Source organism: Necator americanus, chromosome II, assembly GCF_031761385.1.
Source record: "Necator americanus strain Aroian chromosome II, whole genome shotgun sequence".
NCBI classification, from domain to species: Eukaryota; Metazoa; Nematoda; class Chromadorea; order Rhabditida; family Ancylostomatidae; genus Necator; species Necator americanus.
The window spans coordinates 31,780,283-31,802,606 of NC_087372.1; the positions used below are offsets into that span (position 1 = coordinate 31,780,283).

Sequence of the window (22,324 nt, forward strand, 5' to 3'; positions counted from 1 at the left end):
AGTAGATCAGGAATCGTTCCCAATGTTTCCCCCGTCGACTATAGCGTTAGTTCTGCCGTTCAGCCGATGTCGGATAACAGTCGATAGAAAAAGAGCCATTGTATAATATTAATAAGTCGAGCACACCGTGCTAGCTGTCCGCGTGCGTTTGTCGCCGTCTCCGTCCCGTCCCCCACCGATACGCCGCCCATTTCGGTCGGTGCATTGTCACTTTTTCATAAAAATCCAATATAGATGCTTTTCAGTGGCGTCGTTCTCGTCATCATCGTCAGCCTACCAATCGATGAGCCCGTCAACGTTGTGTTGTTGTTAGCCGAACGAACGTACCGGACCGGGACCAGAACATGGACGAATGTGTTCGCCATTCGGTCGGTAACGGGAAAATATTCGTCCCACTTATTCCGTAACGACAAATGACTTCTTTTAAACACACATCACCTTCACCTTCCGTCTTTTGCGGACGGTATTCAAAAGCTAATAATACGAAATTACGATATTATTGCTCGAGAATACCCTTCGCTGTTGACGAAAACATATTGTGTGCAAATTATTTATGGAATAAATCATCCCTGATAAAAATAAGATCTCCAAATGACTGGAAAAGGCAGCGATGCTCCATTTTATACTCAATACTTCTTTAATAAAGTCAATTTTTTCCCAATTTCTTTGCCATACTCTTTCAAAATATTTTTTTTCGAAATACTCAACGTGATCTCAACCTCAACCACAGGCGGTTGGTCCGAAGCACCAAAAAGTTATAACAAGGATTTTTGATTTAAAAAATGTTGGGATTTGAGAGCACATGGTGTTTACGATCTTAAGATCTCTACAATTTTTTTCAACAAGCAACCAGAAGAGCGGAAAAATTGCTTTTCAGAAAAAAATTCTTCGAAGAACGCCACATGATGAAAACGAAAGTGCAACTTTTACGAGTAATTACGTGGACTAATGAATAGTTCATAATTCGGTTGAAAGTTGAAGTCGCCTGAAAATTCGTTCTGAGTCTAGAGTGGAAAAGGGTGTGGTATTGAATAAGAATGTCTCTAATCATACTTTTACGACGCCACATAACTCTCCAGCTATGTTAAAGTAGTCTCACTGGGATCAAATCGTTTAGGAGACATGGTTCAGTCCAAAAATCTAAGAAAAACCTCAGAAAAGTGACGTAAGTTTTTAAGCAGACAAATTCTTGACATCTCAGGATTTCTTCTACTACCCATTAAAGATTTCGATTTGTTTATTTATTTACTACGCTCAAGGAGTGTCAAAAAATAATGCGGTAATGACAAAGCATAAAAAGAAAACAACGAGCAGGATTTAGCTCCGTATTCTGCTTACTCGAACTCATCCAGGCCTACGAGGGAAAGTTAGGTATCCAAGACTTGTGGAGATATGCAAGTATAAGCGGGGTTCAGATTTTATTGGCACACCGTCTTTGAGTTCGTAGAATTAGAAGAAATTAGAAGCAGTCGCACAAGCGGTGCAGTAGAGCGTGGCGACTAGGATCGAGTCAGGATCCCTGCTACCGCCTGTTTCATTGCTTCAGTTCGCGATGGTCCCAGCTAGATTCCAACCACTATCTCCACCACGCTGATAAAAAAAACTCAGAAGTACTAAACTTAGAAGCACTTAGAAGCGATTGTAAATCATCATACAATCGTTCTTGGCAACTTTAATGCATGTGCATGTAGACTGGGTTAGCTCAATAGCATTTAGTTCACCTTTTTTTGGTTTTCTTAGATTTCTTATCTAATGCTGGCTTGTTGCAAAATGTGAACGTCAACAGAACTCTCGACATTATCCTTACACCTAGCATCTATACTCTCGACGTCAAGCTTTTTCCACTGCTAGCATCATCTGACCCCGCTATTATCCACTTTGAATCACATGTAGTTATGTTACCACCAGGAATTCCGATGCACAACTTTTTTGGAAAGAAATGTCTCTGTTCTTCAATTCGTAGATCATTTTTGCGCACAGACAAGAAATCCTAAGTTTTTTTCCAGTATGTCACATGCCTCTCATTAAAGTTGTTAGAATACTCCCTACTAACTAAATAACAACAGTAGTACGTACATGATATTTCATTTGTATTTGCATTTTGGATATTTTGGTTAGAGAATGCGGTAATGTTGAGAGGAAAAGAGGAAAGAATATGTCAGTGAACGTGGACTCTATCATCCGATACGCAATAACATGCAAAGAAAAAAACAAACTTCAGGTTCTCTTCTGTATAGCTGAATAAGCGCTTTTTACAGTGACCTATGTGGATCGTGTGGTACTATTTCAGGCTCGAGTCAGAGCCTCTCTACTCTTCTTTGAACAATTATTTTTCCGGTGTTGATTGATTTGCTCTATTTGATCAATACTCCTCATATTCTGACATTTACTTCAGATTCTGTAGAAATATTTACGAGGGTTTGGCAGAATTTGTCCCTCTTCGATTTCCTCGCTCTTTTTCCTTGAACCTCAACGTCAACTAAAAATTTCGTACTCTCAGAGGCAACGTCTTTTCGGCGGATGCAAGGCTCCCTAGTCTCGTGGATCAAACAGAAGCAACCTATTTCAGAGATCCTGATAAAGCTAAAGGTCCAGCTATACATTTTACTAATGTCTTTTCTTCATATTTTCTTTTCTTCAGACTGCCCCAACATCATTTCAGAAATTGTAAGCATAATTCCTGTCCAATAGCAGAGCAGTACATGTTTTTACATCCTTCTGATATCTACAAATACCTCCAATCTCTCAAAACCAGCACACCACGAATCTGCAGTGGTGAGGGAGTCCGCGTTAAAAGCAACAGAGGGGTCGTAGATTGCGCAAACCGGGGTTGTTTTGGTTATCTCTCTCTGGTCGTCGTAAGAAACGGCGTAGGAACCACTTTTTTTAATAAGTGATACGTTGGAACGCTCGTTATGTACACCTTCCGGTCCCCTTGCCAGTCTATTCCTTAGTTTTACTCGAATTGGCTCTTGAAAAGACATCACTGATCTTTGACCGCCCAAAGGACCGGCGCATGCACATTGGTGGCGCATTGCGGTTGAAATTGCCGTAAAAAAATTATGCCTTCCACGTCGTTTTGTACGACGATAAGAAAGAGACAAGAGGAGCCACTCCTGATCCCGCAAACTACAACACTAGCTCTAGCCCTTCCCGCGGATTCCCTCACCAAGGCAGATTCGTGGTATGCTGCCTTTAAAGGCATCACCCCACGAATCTGAGGTGGTACGGATTTCAGGTGGAGTATTCGTATAGGGGATCGTAGATTAAGAAGAGGGGGTGATTCCGTCCATTTCTTCCTAAGCCTTGTGCACACGCCGCATCTTCCGGGCCGTTTTTTACCCCAATTAACAAGAAATCGCGCAACTCTCCATAATCTACGATCTCGTATACGAATACTCCACCTAAAATCCGTACCACCTCAGATTCGTGGAGTGATGCCTTTAAGCCGTCGATTAGTGAAATGTACGATAGGATTTCATCTTTTCTATTCAAGGAATGTGCCGCTACTTTATCTCCTCCTCTAGCTTATATCTTTAAATCTCAGTATCGCTAGATGAAGTTCCAAGTTCTGGGGTCTGGAAATACGTCATTGTCACAGCCATACCTGGATTTCCAGGTACCAATTTCCCAAGCAATGGTCATCCCATTGGCTGTTAGCTACCAACGCCGGCGAAAGTTTTGAAAAAAAAAATAGTGAGATAAACTATTATCTTGGGGAAAAAGTTTTCATCTAATTTCTTTTCAGCAACATGGGTTTACCGCAGGGCTTCGACATCTACTAACCTAACTGATAATGTCTTTGACTGATCTCTAACTCTAAACCAAGATAATAAAATAGATTCAGTATACGTTGACCTGTCAAAACCCTTTGATAGAGTATGACACCCTAAACTAACTGCTAAACTCCAGTAGCTTGGAATACACAAGCATATTTTAGATGGGATGATCTGTTATCTTAACATAAGAAGTATGACGGTCAAAGTTGGCCACAGACACTCGGCCAAATTCTCTTGGACCAGTAGGGTTTCACAAGGTGGAGTCCCCCTGGTTTTTTCTATGCAGTCGTCCTATCAAATACAATCAGAACTTCTTTGCTTGTGAGAGTCCAAATGTACGCTGGTAACATTAAGATTTACAGCATCTATGATGATGAGAATTACCATGAATACGTACTGCACTTCTGACATCACTGGCTAGTAGGTCTGACTTTGCTTCCAAACAGGATCTGCATACTACCTACTACACCTCTCTAGTTATGTATTTAAATAAAGAGGATCTGGCTTAGTGTAGTATGAATGAAGTAACAATTGACACTTGTAAATTGACACTTCTATAGGAGGCTTTGGAATTTTTGATAATCTCAACTTCTCAGAACATATTGATCACACTGTACGAAAAACGCTCTTCTTTTTTCGACTACTCTGGATTCTCCATACAAGTAATCCAACTAATCTCATTCGTTTATACAAATCGTTCGTCTTCCCTTATCTTGAATATGGCTCTCATATTTGGAGCCCTTCAAAGGAGATGCTCATAGCAAAGTTCGAAAAGGTGCAGCATACTTTTACCTGTGTGTTGTTCAGAAGAATGACAGCAAACCCACGGTGACTAGCTACAACGACCGTCTCAACCGACTTAGTCTCGAGTTCAAAGAAACGAAACCAAGTTAACGTGTAGCAATTATTGCTGTTTTCCACTGGCAAAAGAACTGGTGATTTTAACTTACATTACGCAAAAATCCAACATAGAAACTTTCCGCTTATGTCCAACACCCTTTTCTATGCAACTGCAAGACGGTTGGAGCTCTCATCTCGTGATGTTCTTAAAACCAAATACAGTAGATTATTCAAGATGAGTTTAAAGAAAATTGACTTGGACCAGTATTTGAATATTGGTGTCTAGGTGTATGTCCTCTTCTTTATTAAAGCATTTTTCAAGCGTGTGGTGCCATTTACACAGTATATGCACTGACTCATAGGTTCCCACCAATAATATCTCTCAGTTGTTTTCCACAATTCTCTTCTTCTTGTACTTTTTCTCCTATACCTTTTCTTTTTTCATCTAACTGCGAGGCCACTCCTCCTCTCTTTCCGACTCGCGAAGCTTATTCCGCTAACGTAAGCTCATTCACTACTAAGGATACGAATATCTTGTCGCTATACCTCTTTTTGATTTGCCCCGTCATGTTACCTCTTCTCTCAACTATCTCTGAGTAACGTCCTCTTATTAACTTCCACATCTTCTAGCTAATTTGGTTTGGTTTGGTTTGGTCTTGTCCAGATTGTGGTGGTTAGTCGTTGGATAATCACGAAAGTTGGTGAACTCTCTTGTTCAAAGCCAGATTCGCTCTGGATCCCAACTTGCTCCTTCCGCCTTGACCTGAGTTGGTCCTCCAAACCCTGATATGTAGATAAATCGACCGATGTAAAGGGTTATGGACAAGCGGAGTAGACGTCATAAGAGGATTCTCTACTTTGTGGAGTAGGAGAATAACATGTTTGGCGTATTATTCGCCACGGAAAGGACTACACCAGGCTCCAGTGCGAATAAATGTGCCGATTTTTTCTTAAACGTTCTGACGTTCTGACTTAGACAAAATGTCCGAAAAATACTGTTCCGGTGCAGCCGAAAAGAAAATCACATTATTTATGGGATGATGGAATATCTGAGGGTGAATAATTAGAAATAACTTAATTATGGATTCAAATGATTAATTTAGATAAAGATAAAGGATAACATTTCTGGCGTTAATCAATCCGCTTGGGATGGGCTCCCACGTTCACTACAATTCAGAACCGCTTGAGGTTCACGAACGTGTAACTGGCCTATCCATTGACCTGCGGGGGCTAGCCGAAGTGTCAATTCAGTGTTTTTATCCTCTCAGACACGTCTGGTAGCATCTTATCGACCACGGAGGATGAAAAGCTTGGTGAGCACTACGGCGGATTCGAACCTCCGATCGATCGTCCAGGAAGGGATCCTCTAACCGCTGCACTACACCCACCTCTCAAATTACATCCCAAACTATTAATTTAGTAGGACTAATTCACAAATAATCATTTATGAAGCAATATTTCATCTACTTTGTTTATTATTTTCAACATTTTTATTTTCATTACTTCTATTTTTATTCATATTTGTTTCTTTTTACTTCGTTCTTTTCGGTTTTGATTGTTGCTGAATAGGCTAGAACTTCGACAGATATGCTGCAGGTGCTGTAACTTCCGTGAATTTACTTTCCACGTGTATTGGAGAATCTCAAAAGAGGAGAAAATCTGCTGAACATATCAGAAAAACTGCACACCCGCATATCCGCAGAAGTTCGTACCGTTCGCTTTCGCTGGAAATCACTTCTGGCGCACACAGTTTCCGTATGGATTTACGAGAGTTGAACGTAGACATTTAGAAGAGAAAAGGATTCATTACATCAGGTGTATTGATACATGCTCAATTGTACCTGTTATAGACTCATTTTAGCAGAAATTCGCATTTATCATGTCACTGAACAATAAATGTATGTATAGTGGGGTCAAAACGACATGAAGCAGGTGCAGTTGCGTAAGAGGGTGCGCTCGAAGCGGTGCGGTGGAGTGTAGCGGTTGGAATCATCGCGAACTGCAGCAATGAACGGCGGTAGCAGGGTATTCACTCGATTTCAACCGCTACGCTCCACCACGCCGCTTCGGGCGCAACCGCTTACGCAACTGCACCGCGCTTCATGTCGTTTTGATTGTACTAAAATCAGTAACAATTCATGGTATTTTCTGGTCAATATGACCGTTTCCCGAATTCGATTGCGTAAGCAGTTGCGTTCCAAGTAGAGCAGCGGTCCTGATGGAGGCGAAGCCCTCGTTTGCTGCAATCAGACCGCAGCGATGAGTGAGATTCCACCCCAGCCGCTTACGCAACTGCACTAAACTTCAGACCGCTCCGATCCAACCGAGAATTCGTGCAGGTCCTACGGAAGTGGGACAGTTTTCTTGGACAGCTAGCATTTTTACTACTGTATATGTAAACAAAAACAATATTAAACTAGGGAGTATTAGAAAGAAAAAAATACTACAGACTCGAGGCAAAAGGAATAAAGAAATGTTGTGTGTGGTTTTACAGAAAAAATGCTGAATTTACCGTATACCTTCTCATCTAATAGTTCGGTGTAGCCGACAGTGGATTTCCCCTCTAGTTCTAAGTTCACTCTTCTTTCAAGCATTCACTTCCACGACACGATAGTGAGATAGGTTTCTCGGAGAGGACTGCCGTATCAAAACTTGTATAAACAGTTCCATACGTTAACATCCGACTAGTAAACAATGCTGACCATATCTTCATTTCAAGGGTAAGTTTCACTTATGCTCAACTTCTCCTCAGCAGCAGACCTCCGGTCATGAACAAAACCAGCAACGTTCCAGACATGGTATTTTGTCCACAAAGACGTCCGGCGACATCGCAATCAGTACGCGTTCGATTTAGTCGTATGAAACCGCCGAGGAGCTCGATGATCCATCCTATGGTCACCTTCGATTCCAATTATCTGTTGACGATGCTGCTTTAAATGAACACCGTGTCAAGCCGGGCAGGAGCGAATTCCAATACGGACACTTTGTTTTCAACATTCAACAGATCAAAAAGGTAGGAGGACAGATTATTGCTTGTTAAATCTAGGATTTTTAATGACAGTTTGTTGCAAATATCGGCGTAGTGGTATAGTGGAGTCAAAACGACATGAAGCACGGTGCACTTGCGTAAGCAGTTGCGCTCGTAAAGGTGCGGTGGAGCGCAGCGGTTAGGAACGAGTGAGGATCCCGGCTAAAATCGTTCGCTACTGCAGTTCCGTATCTTCACCGCGGCGCTTCTAGCGCAACCGGTTACGCAACTACACCACGTTTCATGTCGTTTTGACCTGACTATAGCTACGCAACCCCGAAATTTGGCACTATTCATGCGTATAGTTTAGAGGAAAAAGAATAATGTGTGGAAAAGGGATCATTGTCCGAATATAGTCTGGCCAAAACGACACAAAGCGTTACGTAAGCGGCGCTGTGTGGAGCTAGCGTTTGGAATCAAGGTGGGACCATCGCAAACTGCAGCGATGAATGGTATTAACAGGGGTCCTCGATCCTAACCACTACGCTCCACCACACCGGTCGAACGCAGCCAGGCTTCATGTCGTTTTGACATGACTATGTAATACCGATCACCTAATCGTTTTCAATCGATACCGAAACGTTTAAGCATTAGCAACCGCACACTTTAGTTGGACCCTGCAAATGCACCTCACTTCTACTTACTATTCGACTCTAGATTATACGGTAGTATTTACAGTCGAAGGTGAATTTATTTAATCAGATAAGATAATCCGATACAACGCGTGCTCCTCTTTTTCACACACTCCCTCTTTCCTCCACTCTCGGGATAGTCGGGTCAAAACGACGTGAAGCACGATGCATTCGCGTACACACTCGAAATGGCGCGATGAAGGCAGCAGTTGGGACCGTCACAAACTGCAGCGATGGTTGGTGCCAGCAAGGATTTCACCACGCTTCTAGCCGCTGCGCTCCACGGAAGTGCCTCAAGAAAAGCGGCTTACGCAATTGCGTACGTGCTTCATGTCGTTTTGACCCTATTATACACTTCCTCACAAAGCGAATTTCTACGAAATCTTCGCAGTCGTTTGCGGTGCCAATGAAATCAGGTGGAAGACGGTCCTATTCTTCATAGTTCAGTAAACGGCCATCACCCACGCATCAAATCCTCATTCCTAGTAGTCGTCGCCCACGAGAACAAATTACGGCAACAGTCTCAAGTCCAAATGTTTCGATGAACTCTCAGCTAGTACTCATCTCCTTATGATTTAAGGGGGCAGTTGTAGAGCACTCTGTAAGAGGTTTCCCCCTCTGCACCATCGATCGGTGGTTCGAACCCGCCTCAACGCTCACCAAGCCTTTCAACCCACGGGGGACGATAAATTGGTATCAGACTTGTCTGTGAGGACAAAAACACTGACTTGGCTAGCCACCGCAAGTCATTGTGTTTGTAAACCTCAAACGACTCTGGATTGAAGCTGTGCTAAGAGGATTTATTAACGCCAGACACTTTATCTTTTATCCTTTAATGACTTAAGGATGAAACTCGACTTGCTCTCCTTTCTTGCACAACATCATCAGATTACGAATGGTACTTGAACACTCAAATGCGAATCAAGACAGGAACGATGGATTCTTCTGCGCTGAAGGTGGTTGACAAGGTAAGGTGTAGCGCTTCTAGTTTCAAAATGATTTTTTAAAAACATTAATTGGAGAAGTATTTGCACAGCATAGATAGTATATGCATGTAGTAGAGTGATTTAATACTACTACACCGGGCAAGTACAACATGTGCTTTCTGGGATTTTCACATAGAATGCAGATTGAAGTGGGATCTCTTAACCATTGCTGACGAGCATGTATGGATGTTGTAAATTTGTAGGATGTATTTGTGTTCTATCCCAAATGCGAACCAGTTTCTGTTGAAGTCATGAATAATGAGATTGCAACTGTGAAGTTTGAGCTACGAATTCTAAACAAGGTTTGTTGTCGTGATAGGTAGCATTGTTTCAAGACCACATTGATCTTTTCTTCGCCAGCTGATCCAGTCGCTACCAAAATTTGATGAAGGGGACCATACAATTCGTTTCGAAGACGGATCAACGATAAAAGTCTACAAACATCTGCTAGCATTGTACTCTCCTTATATCAGTGAGTATCTTATACATATAGTCAGCGCCCGACGTGTTCGACCAGGCGAACGCAACGCGTATGACGTGCATCGCACGCTCCTGCTCCGCTTAAGATTTTCCACTTTTCTTTTTGCTCCACTTAAAGCCATCGCCCCACGAATCTCGGGTGGTGCGAGTTTCAGGTGGAGACTTCCTATACGGGGTCGTAGATTGTAGAGAGGAGCGTGATTCCGTCCATTTCTTCCTAATTGCCGTAAAAAAAACGGCCCGTCAGATGCGGCGCGTGCACAAGGCTGGCGCGTTCCAATCGAACTTGTTATGGAAAATAGCGCGCCGGAACGCTGGAAGCCGTATCTTCCGGGCCGTTTTTTACGGCAGCTAGGAAGAGATAGACGGAATCACCCTTCTCTCCATAATCTACGATACCGCATAATCTACCCTGAGGTGATGCCTTTAAATCGAAGCTGCGTCGTGCCCACATGAACAAATTCGGCGCCGACTACATTTTGAAGTGAAATGATTTCAAGCAATGTCGTATTGTGTAAGGACAAACGAGAAATTAACTACTTTTACAGAGAAATGCACGGAAGACTCTGTTCTCACATGCATAGAGAGATTTCCGAGGGAAGCGTTCATTGAAATGTTATATCATGTACGGTCTCACGAAGAATTTGACATTTAAGAACCACACCACTGACATATTATTAGTTCCTCTTTTTTTGGCTTCAGATCTATCCCACTTTGCGCCCCATCTATCGTAATATATCTAATCTTGCGAAAGCAGCTGTCGCGTTTCAAGCTGATCCACTGGTATATGCATTGTCGATGCATGTCGTTGAATTCAATATAAGACCTGTATGTTGATATGCTTCCGAAAGTACAATAGTCTCTGTTACTCCTTGTATTCTCTCAGATGTCGTTGGAGCAAAAACTGCGATCAGCAATCGATCTTGATTTGTGTCCAGCAGTAGAAGAACTCGTGTACAGGTTCTCTCAGCTCGAAACAAGTGTTTATAAACTATAGAAACATTAGTCGTTATCATAAAAATGACATTAAGAGCTGCACAAGACGGTATTTGGGGCCATTTAATTAAACTTGGTTTCGAACCAGAGGCATTCTTTGGTCCTGAAATCTACAAAAAAGTTGTATGTCCGGCTGTTATGGCGGTTAGTGGAATTCTTGCAGTCTATTCTAGTTCTCGAAGATTCCACGAGGACATGACAATAGTTTTAGGGTCGCCAAAATGATTACGGAGAACCTTTTACACCATCTCCATATAAGCAGCCAGATTTCTTCAGTGAGGAGGTAAGTAAATCAATTGCTCAACTGTCCAGTACTAAACAGACGTGCGATAAAAACCGTTTTTGTACCTTCTTTTAGTTAAATTTGTTTCTTGTTCTTGAAATGGTTGCCATAAATATTTGTACTAGTCAGGATTTGTCACAATATTCTGGAAAGCACGTTTTATTTCCATCCTTGCATTGGGTGACGTCTTCCTAAATATTTACAATCATGTGGCTACTTCTGTTCCTGTTCTTCTTCTCCCTTCTGATGATCGCGCTGTGCGTTTGATTGGAACAAGGTTGAAGGTAGCAACTGTCTCTTAAAGACAGCTTATCACTATTTTGCCGTGCTGCGGAGCCCCAGGGAAAGGGAAGGATTTGACGTGCTGCGGAGCCCCAGGGAAAGGGACGGGTATTAGATTGCGGGATCCAGCGTAGCTCCGCTCATCTCTCCCTAATCGTCGTAAAAAAAACGAAGTAGAAGATGGGGTTATTTTTCCTACGAAGTAAGCTGGAATGTACCACCTTTGTCCTTTGTCCGCGTTCACGTGCGAGCGGTCGATGATTAATACGATTACGATTAGGGTAAGTTGAGCAGACACACGCTGGGTTCCACAATCTATAGTCGAGTCAAAACGGCATGAATAACGAGTGTAGTAACCAGCAAGGGTTTCACTACGCTCCTAAGCTTCACCGAAGCGCCTCGAGAGAATCCGCGTGCGCAAGGCAACGCGTATGGTGTGGGTGGGCTTCGCACCACATTAAGACCGTGATACGGTGCAGTGCATTTGCGTACACACTCGAAACGGTGCGGTGGAGGCAGCAGTTGGAACCGAGGTGGGACCGTCGCAACGATGGATGGTGCCAGCAAGGGTTTCACTACGCTCCTAAGCTTCACCGAAGCGCTTCGAGAGAATCCGCGTGCGCAAGGCAACGCGTATGGTGTGGGTGGGTTTCGCGCCACATCAAGACTGTGATACGCATCCTTTAAGTTTCGCTTTCTATAACTATTTGATCGTCTCGTGTATACTATTGTAGTAGCACTCCACAAATTTGTTATATGCTGCTACGGTTTAAACTGATGCATCTGCATTAATGTGGGGCTTTCCTGATGAATTGCATCCAGACGGCTGATACTACAAACAATCAGTGCGCCGTTCAGCTTCCTCATCGTGTTAAGTGTCATGTTTAGCATTTGATTGTCAACCACAGCTTTCTCCTTCGCATCTGTAGTCGATGAACTGCACCAAACGCTTTTTAACCCTGGAAATATCCTGCGAAAAATTCTTTTCCATATTTGATTTGTCCCATGAATAAGTCGTTTCGTTTTTAATGGTAAATCCATGGTTAAATACAACGTCTTCAGTCACGAAAGGATAAAAGCAACGTTGGCGTCCTATTTCGGAACACCCCGTTCTATGTGAATAGAGGTATTCTTGCCGTGCACGGTATGACGAAATTAACCCTTAATTCAAATGGTAAGCCTCCCTACTGTCGAAAATGTCTCCGTAATTTTTAGATCTGGTAGTTTACAGGGTTTCTGCAAGCGTTATTCACACGTGAAATGGAAGAGCAGTGCGCTAAAAGCAAGATTATACCAGGCGAAGTAAGAAATCAATGCTTTCTATTTCTAAACTATAGAACTATAGTCGGGTCAAAACGATACGTAGTGTGATGCAGTTGCGTAAGCAGCTGTGCTGGAAGCGGTGTGGTGGAGAAAGCGGTTGGATTCGAGGTGGGACACCCAAGAACTGCAGCGAACAGTGGTCCTAGAAGGGGTTCCTTCCTAACCACTACGCTCCGCCGCGCCGCTTTGAGCGCCGGCGATTACGTAACTGCCCTGTGGTTCATTTAGTTAAGTCCTTACTATAAATTTCGATTTTCTATTTGATTTGACTTCAGATTTGATTTTCTTTTCCTCCATAGCTACTTATACTGCAAATTTAGGTGTTAGTGTCGTTATTCTGCTCATTATATCCTCTTGGTCCAGCAATTCCCCTTAATTTCCTAAAAGCTGCGATAGTTTTTTGTCACGATCACGACTGGCATCATGCAAAACACAAATTGGAGCAGGTCTTTTCATTCAATTTCTAACAGTTCTCCTTAGGTGGAAATGAGTAAATAATCGAATTTTAAGATCCTCATGCAGAAACCACCAGACACATGTGACGAATACCGCGATCAGTTTATCTTCGCAGAGACATTTAATCTCCGGAATATGCTGACCGTGTCGGTTCAAAGAGCAGAAGGAAGGTCAGTTGTTTAAACTTCTATTTTACGTCATTACAGTTAATTTCAACGCCGTTAGGCTCCTACCTGGTTTTCTCGTTTATTCCCTGTGCAAGTAGATATCCCTTTCTTAAGAGTTGTCACAAAGTTGCTGATATATGTTTCAAAAAACCAATTTTGTAGCTGTAATGGATTTGCGAACGAACTGATCAAGCGGGATGACTTTAAGATGATTTCTTCGGCAACTAGAGATCTCATCATGGATCGAATATGCAGCGGTTGGGGATTAGAGCCGAAGAATGTGAATCGATTGGCAACCAGGTATCGGCAAATTTGCGAGACGACTTTAATAATACCTTTGTCAGTTTCAATTCATTATTCGTATTTTATTAGGTACTCTGACGTAGACAATGGAATTTTACCCATAACGCTAGCGTATGCCTTATTTTGTCTCTGTGATGCACATTATCCGCCATTAGGATCCACCATTACGTTGAAACGAGGGGTTTGAAAGCATACGTCTACGTTCGCGACATCTCATTATTGTGTCATGGGAAATTCCGCGACAAAAACTGGATTCTATTCGAAGCAGTAATACTATTAACGAAAGCAAATGGTTGTGTTTTGTGTTACAGTGACCATAATTCACTCTTAGAATCATAGGTGCGATAGGGAGAAGCCGGACCCTCCTCAGATGAAGGGGACTTAGCTCATGGGGTGCTGTTCAAGTGAAGGGGGTCCTTTCGCCAACCATCCAAAAGTGAAGGGGGTAATTTCGCCAACCGTTTAAAAGTGGAGAAGGTCCCTTCCCCAATCGTTCAAAACTGAAGGGGGTCAGAGCACCGGCTCCGTCCATCGCATCTATGCCTAGAATGTAGCGTATCTATGCAACCCAGTCCACCTAAGGGAATAGTCCGCTGCTTACGAAAAGTCCTTCTTCGCCAGCTAACGAAAGCTGTAATTGCAGTCTAGCTGTCGTAATTGTAGACCTACAGGTCCTCTCTAAGCCCATACCTTATTTCTGGGCTGTCTGTGTGGTAGGCTATTCACTATTTTGAACGCTAAGGGAATCGTCACCTCCTTTTCAGAGAACCAACCTCATTTCGTGAGCGTCAAGTAGGCTTGGTTCGCGGTGGACCACGTGAATTTGAGGACGAACCCAATGCGGCAACGATGGCCGACATGTTATCGGATTACTATTTCGGTCCTGTGGAAGAGATATGTGTAGTGAACAACTGAGTGCGGCTAATGCTTTTTTTTCTTGAGTCAACTTCCTTCTCATATGTGTCCAATAGTTTGAGTTCGACTATTATGTTAAAGTTTTTTTTTTTTTTTTTTTTTTGGTGTGATGCGTAATTAATACAAAAGTCAAACTCAAACTTATTTATTTTTACAGATGACACAGCATCATCTGAACTAATTTCTATTGGTGTTGTCTTGCAGCAACCACGTTATGTTCATTCCTCATTACTCCACCAGTTACACTTCTCGAAAATTCGGTCCTTTTCTTCACTTCTGATTGTCAGTCAGATAATCAGGAGCGAAGAACTCCCGTTCTGCATTGCAGTTTTGACTTTCTGCAGTTAACAAAAGTTAGTACTTATTCACTGGGTGGTAATCTTAATGTATTGATTGGCAACAAGACCAATCACAGGTCGAGACTACGCTAAAAAATGAGAGGCGAAAAATCTCTTGCTGAAATCCCTTTCTCATCTTGTCAGCTTCGTCTGGTGCCACCGTTTTTGTTCAGATCCAGCACATGAATAGACATTGATAGGCACGGTATATTTGCTCGGATGACCGTAATTCGCTTTTGATTAGATCAAAGAAAGAGGCAGGAAAGTTTTGGTTCTTTCGCATTGCGGTCCCTCGGGGAAACATAATGTAACCAAGGAAGCGTTGAGTTGTTTAGGACTGCTTTAAAATGTGACCAAAACTATTGTTTCTGTCCAGCAGAGAAGCGCAACAGCATTTTGACGGTAGCAGTACTAGGTGTATATATATATATATATATATATATATATGCAAATTAATGCCTTTTTCTTTGAGTAGCCTCTCGCAAAATTCATCTTGATCAATGTGTCAACATAACACATTTTGACGTCTTGAACTCAAAACGTGGAATAATGGTGTTTATTCTAGTGGAATAGTCTAGTTGTTCTAGTGAACTAGCTGTTCGTTCTTTTTTTTTCTCTTAATAAAGATTTACAGTACTGTTTTTCGTGTTTTTTTTTTAGGATTTAATGGACAATAAACAGCATCATATTAACTAGCACTTGCCATCAATCACCATGTTTTTTTTTCTTTTCACTTCTCGTAATAGAACCAAGTCTATTTTGAAAGTATGAAGTTATGTTGTTCAGTTAGGCGTTGTTAACAAAAGAAGTTACTTGAAAGGATGATACAATTAGTGAAGAATGATAGCTGAGGCTGTCAATATCATGTAACCAAATGTGACGTTCTAATCCACTTCACTTATAGTCATGTCAAAACGACATGAAGCACGTACGCAATTGCGTACGCGGCTTCTCTCGAGGCGATTTGGTGAAGCGTAGCGACTACGAACGTGGTGAAATCCTTTTTGGTACCACCCATCGCTGCAGTTTGCAGCAGTTCCATCTCAGTCCTAACTGCTACCTCCACCGCGCCGTTTCGAGCGCGTACGCAAATGCACCACAACTACACTCGTGGTTCACGTCGTCTTGACCCGACCATACTAATTTTTGGTGCAGTGCTGTGGTGAGGGCAAGGAGATGGCTCGTTAAGCGGAAAATGTGTACGAGCTGCTGCGGACGCGTACACTCGGATAAACATAAGCTCTGTTCGGACAAAATCTGTGGTCTCCGTGCTATCGCGTTCCATTGCAGTTCCGATGGGTCCGTGGTAGGTTTCTCGCGGTGGGACGTTCACCCAACTATACCGTTGAGGCAGAATCCGGCCTTTATTTGCGCTACCATGCTAACAAGCGAAAAAAAAAATCACGATTTGAAAATCACGCCAAAACTTACGCGGTCGCTTACGCCGTTTTGCACCATTTTTAATGTAAAATAAGATGTTTCGACATTGTTGCTCTATCCACTACATGCACATAAACCGTGCTTAAAGGCATCACCCCACGAATCTGAGGTGGTTCGGATTTCAGGTGGAGTATTCGCATACGGGATCGTAGATTACGGAGAGAAGGGTGATTCAGTCCATTTCTTCTTAATTGCCGTAAAAAACGGTTCGGAAGATGCAGCACGTGCGCAAAGGCGCGCTCCAATCGAACTTGCCCTAGAAAGTAGCGCGCCGGAACGCTCGAAGCCGTATCTTCGTTTTTTTTTACTACAATTAGAAAGAAAAGGACCCTTTCCTCCACAATCTACGATCCCGTATACGAATACTCCATCTGAAATCCGTACCACCTCAGATTCGTTGGGTGATGCCTTCAATAAAACTAGAACTGTTGTTGTCATGAGAATAAAGAACGTTTGTAATGTTACTTTTATTTTACCATCATTTTTCATTCATTTCTACAACTGTGGTCACAAAAACTTCTGAACTTTGAATAATCAAAATAGGATTTCGTTATTTACAAGTGAAGCTCTTTGATAATTCCATAGATAAATTTTCGTTCGCATTCTATTGGAAGCATTAATTTCACCGGAAGCAATGATCAAATATGTTACGACAAGCCTCTTACACTTCCTCTGAACATTCGTCTAAATTTCTTCTTGGATTTCACGAAAGCGGTCCCAAAGGGAAGACTTCGATCATGGCCGTAAATAGTTGGTAATGGTGGCGGGAATGCTGAAAGTTGATTCATCTCAACAGGTGAAGTGAAATTCATCTCTTCCTCGCTTACCTATTATTCCTCCAACGTTTGGCTGTCTCATAGGAAAAATCAAAGATCGGTCCAGTACAGTCCTGTCTAAATCACATATGGTCCTGTATGGAATTCTCTCCGCGTGTCTGCTCATTACAACATACTTCGTAAGTTATCCTCGTTCAACTCATCCGATTCTGATGACGAGGTTCCTATCGAAATTTGTGAAGTCGTTTTTGTGCTGCCGCTCACTATCTGGAAACATATTATCGTTTTTCTAAGGTATCATGATTCTCATTGTTTTCTCACCATTTCCCACACTTTTTTGTGTGGATTTTCGTCGGAACCTCTATTCCTGGAACTTCCGTCAACCACTTTTGATTTCCTCTCGGCTGATGTGCTCCACATCTTTGAGGAGGCACGGTATCGAACTTCATCTGCAATAAAAATCATTTTTTATGCATCGAACCGCAGAAATCACAGATTTTATGGGATCAAAGGAACATTGCTTCCAGGGGACGAAGACTGGACAGTAATATTTTTTTTAATCTCGTCAATAAGTAGGCGACATTTAATCAATATATAGAGGAGAGCTAGGAGTAGACAAATTAATAAAATTGGTACCAGAGCTATAGTCGAGTCAAAACGAAATGAAGCACGGCGCAGTTGTGAAAGCGGTTGCGCTCAAAGCGGTGCGGTGGAGCATCAGGAAAGGGAAAAAGAAGGTCAGGAATGAGGTGGGACCCTTGCTGGTACCACTCATCGCTACAGTTCGTGATCCTCGCTCATGGTCTCCGTTCGTTCCCGACCGCTACGCTCCACTACACCGCTTTGAGCGCAGCCTAAGCTCAGTGCAGCAACTGCGCTTAGCTTCATTCGCTGTCACCCAAGTATTTCTATGCGGCTTATCAGAGATTGCAATACATTGTTTTATACGTATACTGTCTGTCTAGTACAGATCAATATAGCACGTTCCAACCTAACTCGTAGGAACAAACGCCAGTTTTTTTTTAAGACGATTAGGAAAAGTTGAGCGGGTAGACGCTTATATAAAGTCAAAAGATAAAGTCACTGGCGTATCAATCCACTTGGGATGCGCCAACGCGTTTTACTGGAATTCGTAATCGTTGAGGTTTTGGAACGCGTGTTGGCCTATACAATCACTTGGGGGGGGGGGGGGGGGGGGGGGGAGGCAGCCGATGATCAAGTCAGTGTTTTTATCCTCCCAGACAAGTCTGGTACCAATTTGTCGACCCCGGAGGGATAAAAGGCTTGGTTTGCACTAAAGCGGTCTCGAACCCTCGACCGTGTGGCTACAACGTGCCTCTAACCGACTGCGCCACACCCGCCCGACGCTTATATTCGTCATCTAAATCACAAATTCTATGTTTTCCATTAAGCTTCCACAATAACTCAATTCCGTGATACATGGCTTCCTTAAAGGGAAGATGCCTTAAAAGTAGGGCATCCGAGTGCGACGCGTAAGTACCCTCCGCATACTTGCGACAATAACACAGTTTGAACGCAACATTTCTTGCGGCACGCGCCGCACTTATGTGCGTGCGGTCGAAGATCAATAAGGTCTTCTCAGAAACCCAACCAAGTGAAACCAACGAATACGTTGCTCTGCGCTTTCATCGCTTACAGGTCTAATATTATTTTCCACCAAGGATTTCTATGATTTTTTACAGTGAGAGTACTGAACAACGAATGAATAACCGGAAAAGAATTATTGAGAAAATAGTGAATGAGAAACGAGGAGTGTAATAACCGGAACTTAAGTTTGCTCTGTCTTCTTTTCTTAAGTTTTCTCTCTACCACGACGCTCATAACAAACGTAAATCGTTGTCGGTTCATCGTTCAAGTAACTGATAACATTTTGAACTACTTCCTTCTGGGATTTCACGTCATTCATGGCATTTTTTACGCTTACAATATATGGGCAAGTATAATGCAGTCGGTGAGATTTTCGCTTGAGATTGCACAGTCCATGGTTCGGAGACACTCAGAGACCAACCAGGACATTTATTATTATTCCGGGGTGAATAAATTGGTATCGGATTTGTTTGTGCGGAAACCAAACAATGACCTGATAGATTGGCTGAGCTTCGTTAGACAAACTTCAGACGATCCTGAATTGAAGTGGAACGCGAATTGAAGTGATCCCAACGGGGTTTGATCGACGCCGTGCACTTCATCTTTTGTCCACTTTATTAGTAGTTGTATTGGTATAAATAATAACTGTATTTTTCCACAGTCCAAAAAGCTCCTTCCAACCTCCAAAATGAATTCCAGAGTGATACAGAAAATTCAAAATAAATTTTTGACGTGATAATATTGAGACGAAGATGGTAAATTAAAATAAAATAAGAACAGAAAAATATGAAAAAGTAGGGCTTTTCTCAATGTTGTCTCACCTAATTTCACTTTGGCGCATCCCAAAAAGATTTTATTAACTGCGCATACGTTTTATCTTTAAAACGGAACTATTTATGATCTCTGATCGTCTTCCAAACTTCCCTATTTATGATCTGTGATCGTATTCAATTCCACTTTTCACTTCGCCGTAAATTTCGTCATTGAAACTACAGCTGTTTTCTTATGTTAGGATTGTTGGAGGAGCGAATGTGGAACAGGAATGTGGAATGAACGACTCCGGCGGCGATTGACACATCTCCGCTACACTTCAATTCACTTTTCTTCAGATAATGTGATTGTTGCGGAATTATTTCGCAGTTAATGTTCCGGAAAACGGGTAATACATTAATGGGAGCGTCCGAAATAAGGGAAAAAATGTTTTAGCGCTGTTGAATGTGGTGTGAGTTATTGGTTTCGTTATTATCGAAAATAATTTCAACAATAAAGTAGGTAAATAATTATTTCTCATAAAATTGGATGAAGAGAAAATGTGGAAGATTCACTGAATGATCTTTAAGGCCATTTTCAATCAGTATCGATATATTCAACATAACAAACGCTTAGGCTAGGATAATGTGTCTAATAACAATCTTTCTTTTTTTCTTCAATCGCCAACTTTATAGAAATCTTCTCATCAGATACGTACCGCATAGAGATGATGCAGGAGAAGTCACAGGAATGAATTTATCACATAATTTCACAAAAATCAAACATTAAACTGGCAAAAACATTGATTTTCAGAGCACCGAGTATCAGTTCTGAGGATATTTAGCAGGGAAATTAATGGAAAAACCGAGAATTTCCCGTCCATTCTTCTTTAAGGAAAAATTTAAACTGATCATAAAAAAGATGGGACTAAAGGACTAAAAACGAAAAAAGGAAAACTGGCCAGATAAAGATACACTGACAATAAAGACACTGGATAAAAATAAAAGTTTTGAAGAAAAAAACTGCTGCTAAGATAATATGATAGAAAAGAAAAGAGAACACCTTAAATTCTTGGTTTGTTCCCAAACAAATCGACATTCTATGGGATTTCTTTGAAAAGAAAATAGAACTCAGAATCTTTTCTGCCACCAATCGAGTCTGGGAGGATGCGAAACGTCAGTCAAAATAAAGGTCGTTAAATATCTGGCGCAAAATGCAACTGTCTACAACTTCTCCTCACTCTGCGATTTTAAAATATAACCAAGAAAATTTCGGAGAAAAATTTTAAACAATATCTATTTCTACGTTCGGAATCGAACCACACTTTTGATTGGAGGCAGTGGACTAGAAATAATTAAGCAATTAGATATAATATATCTAAATATGTTGCTACATATGTTTTCCTATATTATACTATATTTTATTTCTTTTTTGCTATATTATATGTTTTCGTATCCTATTATATCAGTAACAATTTTTATTCATGGAGATTGGTGGAGAAAATATTGCTAATGTCCTGCAGAATTATGGGAATAATAGTCATATTTGTAATGCGTGATCAATCTTTGGGTCAAGTGATCGTCATCATATTAATATGACACCCGAAAGATTTTAAAAATATAGCAACCGAAAGTTTTATGTGCATCTGCCTTTGAATAAATTCGATCGATTTTCGATCTGATTCTTCTTAGAATCGGTATTATATCGGTCCTTGAATCAAGAGAAGTCGTATATTTTGCCTTTTTGGTTCTTCTTAGGATTTTACATTACTGGATCAAGAAGAATCATGCATTATAGCACTTTTTTGGAAAAAAAGCCTCACTAAAAAAATTACTCTTTAAAGCGTCATTTAACACGATGATGGGTCATGTGGCTACCCAAATGAGAATTGAGAATTCGGTCTCGTGAGTGGATTGACAAGAAGTCGAATCGATCATGTGATGGAAAGTAGATACGTGCCATTTGTTTACTTATTTATTTATTTATTACGCTCAATGACGTGCTAAAAAGAATGTGGTAAAGGCAAATACAAAATAAATGCAGTAAATAACATAATGAAAGAACAGAAAAAAAGAATACGACGAGCACGGATCAGTTCCGTGTATTTCGTGGATTGCGATCCGAGTAATTAAGTACTCAACTCCACTAAAGTCATATTATTATCATATTATTGACCAGTATTATAAGTGGACTATATTAATCGGAATCCACGTTCGATATAGTATAAATTAAGTTTAAAACGGTTATTTCGGTTAGAGTTTTTAATAGTTTAAATTTAATTTAATTTAATTCAGTTTAATTTTTTTTGACCTTCTATACTCGGAGGATAGATGAACGTTTAAAGTGGAGGAACTTGGATTTTTGTTAAAACGGAAAATATAAATATACAAAACATCCAAATATATACAAGGAACTCTTAAATACTCTAACTCTTAAATTTCCCCTTAGGTATTCGTAATTCATTTATTGTACTTAATATAAATAGGACTTATTTTGGATACCATCCGGAAGATCCGGAAGATCCGGAAGCACATCTCCCATATATCGGAACGGTCGGATTAGGGTGGCTTGGTTTATTTATTTACATTACGATGTAACTTCTCGGTTCCTAGTTAGAAAACCGAAAAGAGTAAAAATAAGAAGTGCGCATATTCATTGTATACAGCATCACGAGAAATAAACCTTACCGGAAATTCGTTGAGACGTTCGATTAACGAGATGCGTAGCGATAATCGCCACAAATAGGGCAAACGACGATGAGAAGCAGAGCATTTTCGTCCGAAAACGAACTGTGGACTGTGGATAGGGCGCAGGGAAAGTGACGGGTGGAAACTTGCTGCTGCGCTGCTAGGCTTTCTCTTCAAGTTCCGCTAACATTATCATAGTGATTGAAATGACGCTGAAGAAGAAATCCGAAGAAAAAAAACGTCGTGAAACGTTTT

At 41.4% G+C, this 22,324-nt stretch overlaps 2 protein-coding genes across 3 annotated transcripts; one reads left to right on the forward strand and one right to left on the reverse strand.

The window, feature by feature from the left end:
* Positions 1 to 234: 234 nt before the first annotated feature.
* RB195_020099 (uncharacterized protein) lies at positions 235 to 14,470 on the forward strand (the record flags this gene model as incomplete). Of its 2 annotated transcripts, XM_064188255.1 has the most annotated exons (17): positions 235 to 368; positions 7,339 to 7,417; positions 7,474 to 7,632; positions 9,125 to 9,247; positions 9,469 to 9,567; positions 9,626 to 9,737; positions 10,294 to 10,370; positions 10,448 to 10,573; positions 10,632 to 10,705; positions 10,777 to 10,885; positions 10,953 to 11,024; positions 12,369 to 12,480; positions 12,538 to 12,608; positions 12,950 to 13,075; positions 13,140 to 13,255; positions 13,415 to 13,552; positions 14,320 to 14,470. In XM_064188255.1, the coding sequence occupies 17 exons, from the start codon at positions 235 to 237 to the stop codon at positions 14,468 to 14,470; spliced, it is 1,878 nt and encodes a 625-aa protein (XP_064044136.1). The 2 variants fall into 2 exon arrangements, with proteins under 2 accessions (XP_064044136.1, XP_064044137.1); XM_064188256.1 differs by lacking the exon at positions 235 to 368 and having other exon boundaries at positions 7,388 to 7,417.
* A 2,425-nt stretch (positions 14,471 to 16,895) lies between these two features.
* On the reverse strand, positions 16,896 to 22,154 carry RB195_020100 (uncharacterized protein; the record flags this gene model as incomplete). Its single annotated transcript, XM_064188257.1, has 5 exons — positions 16,896 to 17,020; positions 17,076 to 17,141; positions 17,201 to 17,291; positions 17,346 to 17,473; positions 22,070 to 22,154. 5 exons carry the CDS (start codon positions 22,152 to 22,154, stop codon positions 16,896 to 16,898), a joined length of 495 nt encoding a protein of 164 aa, XP_064044138.1.
* Between the last annotated feature and the right edge of the window lie 170 nt (positions 22,155 to 22,324).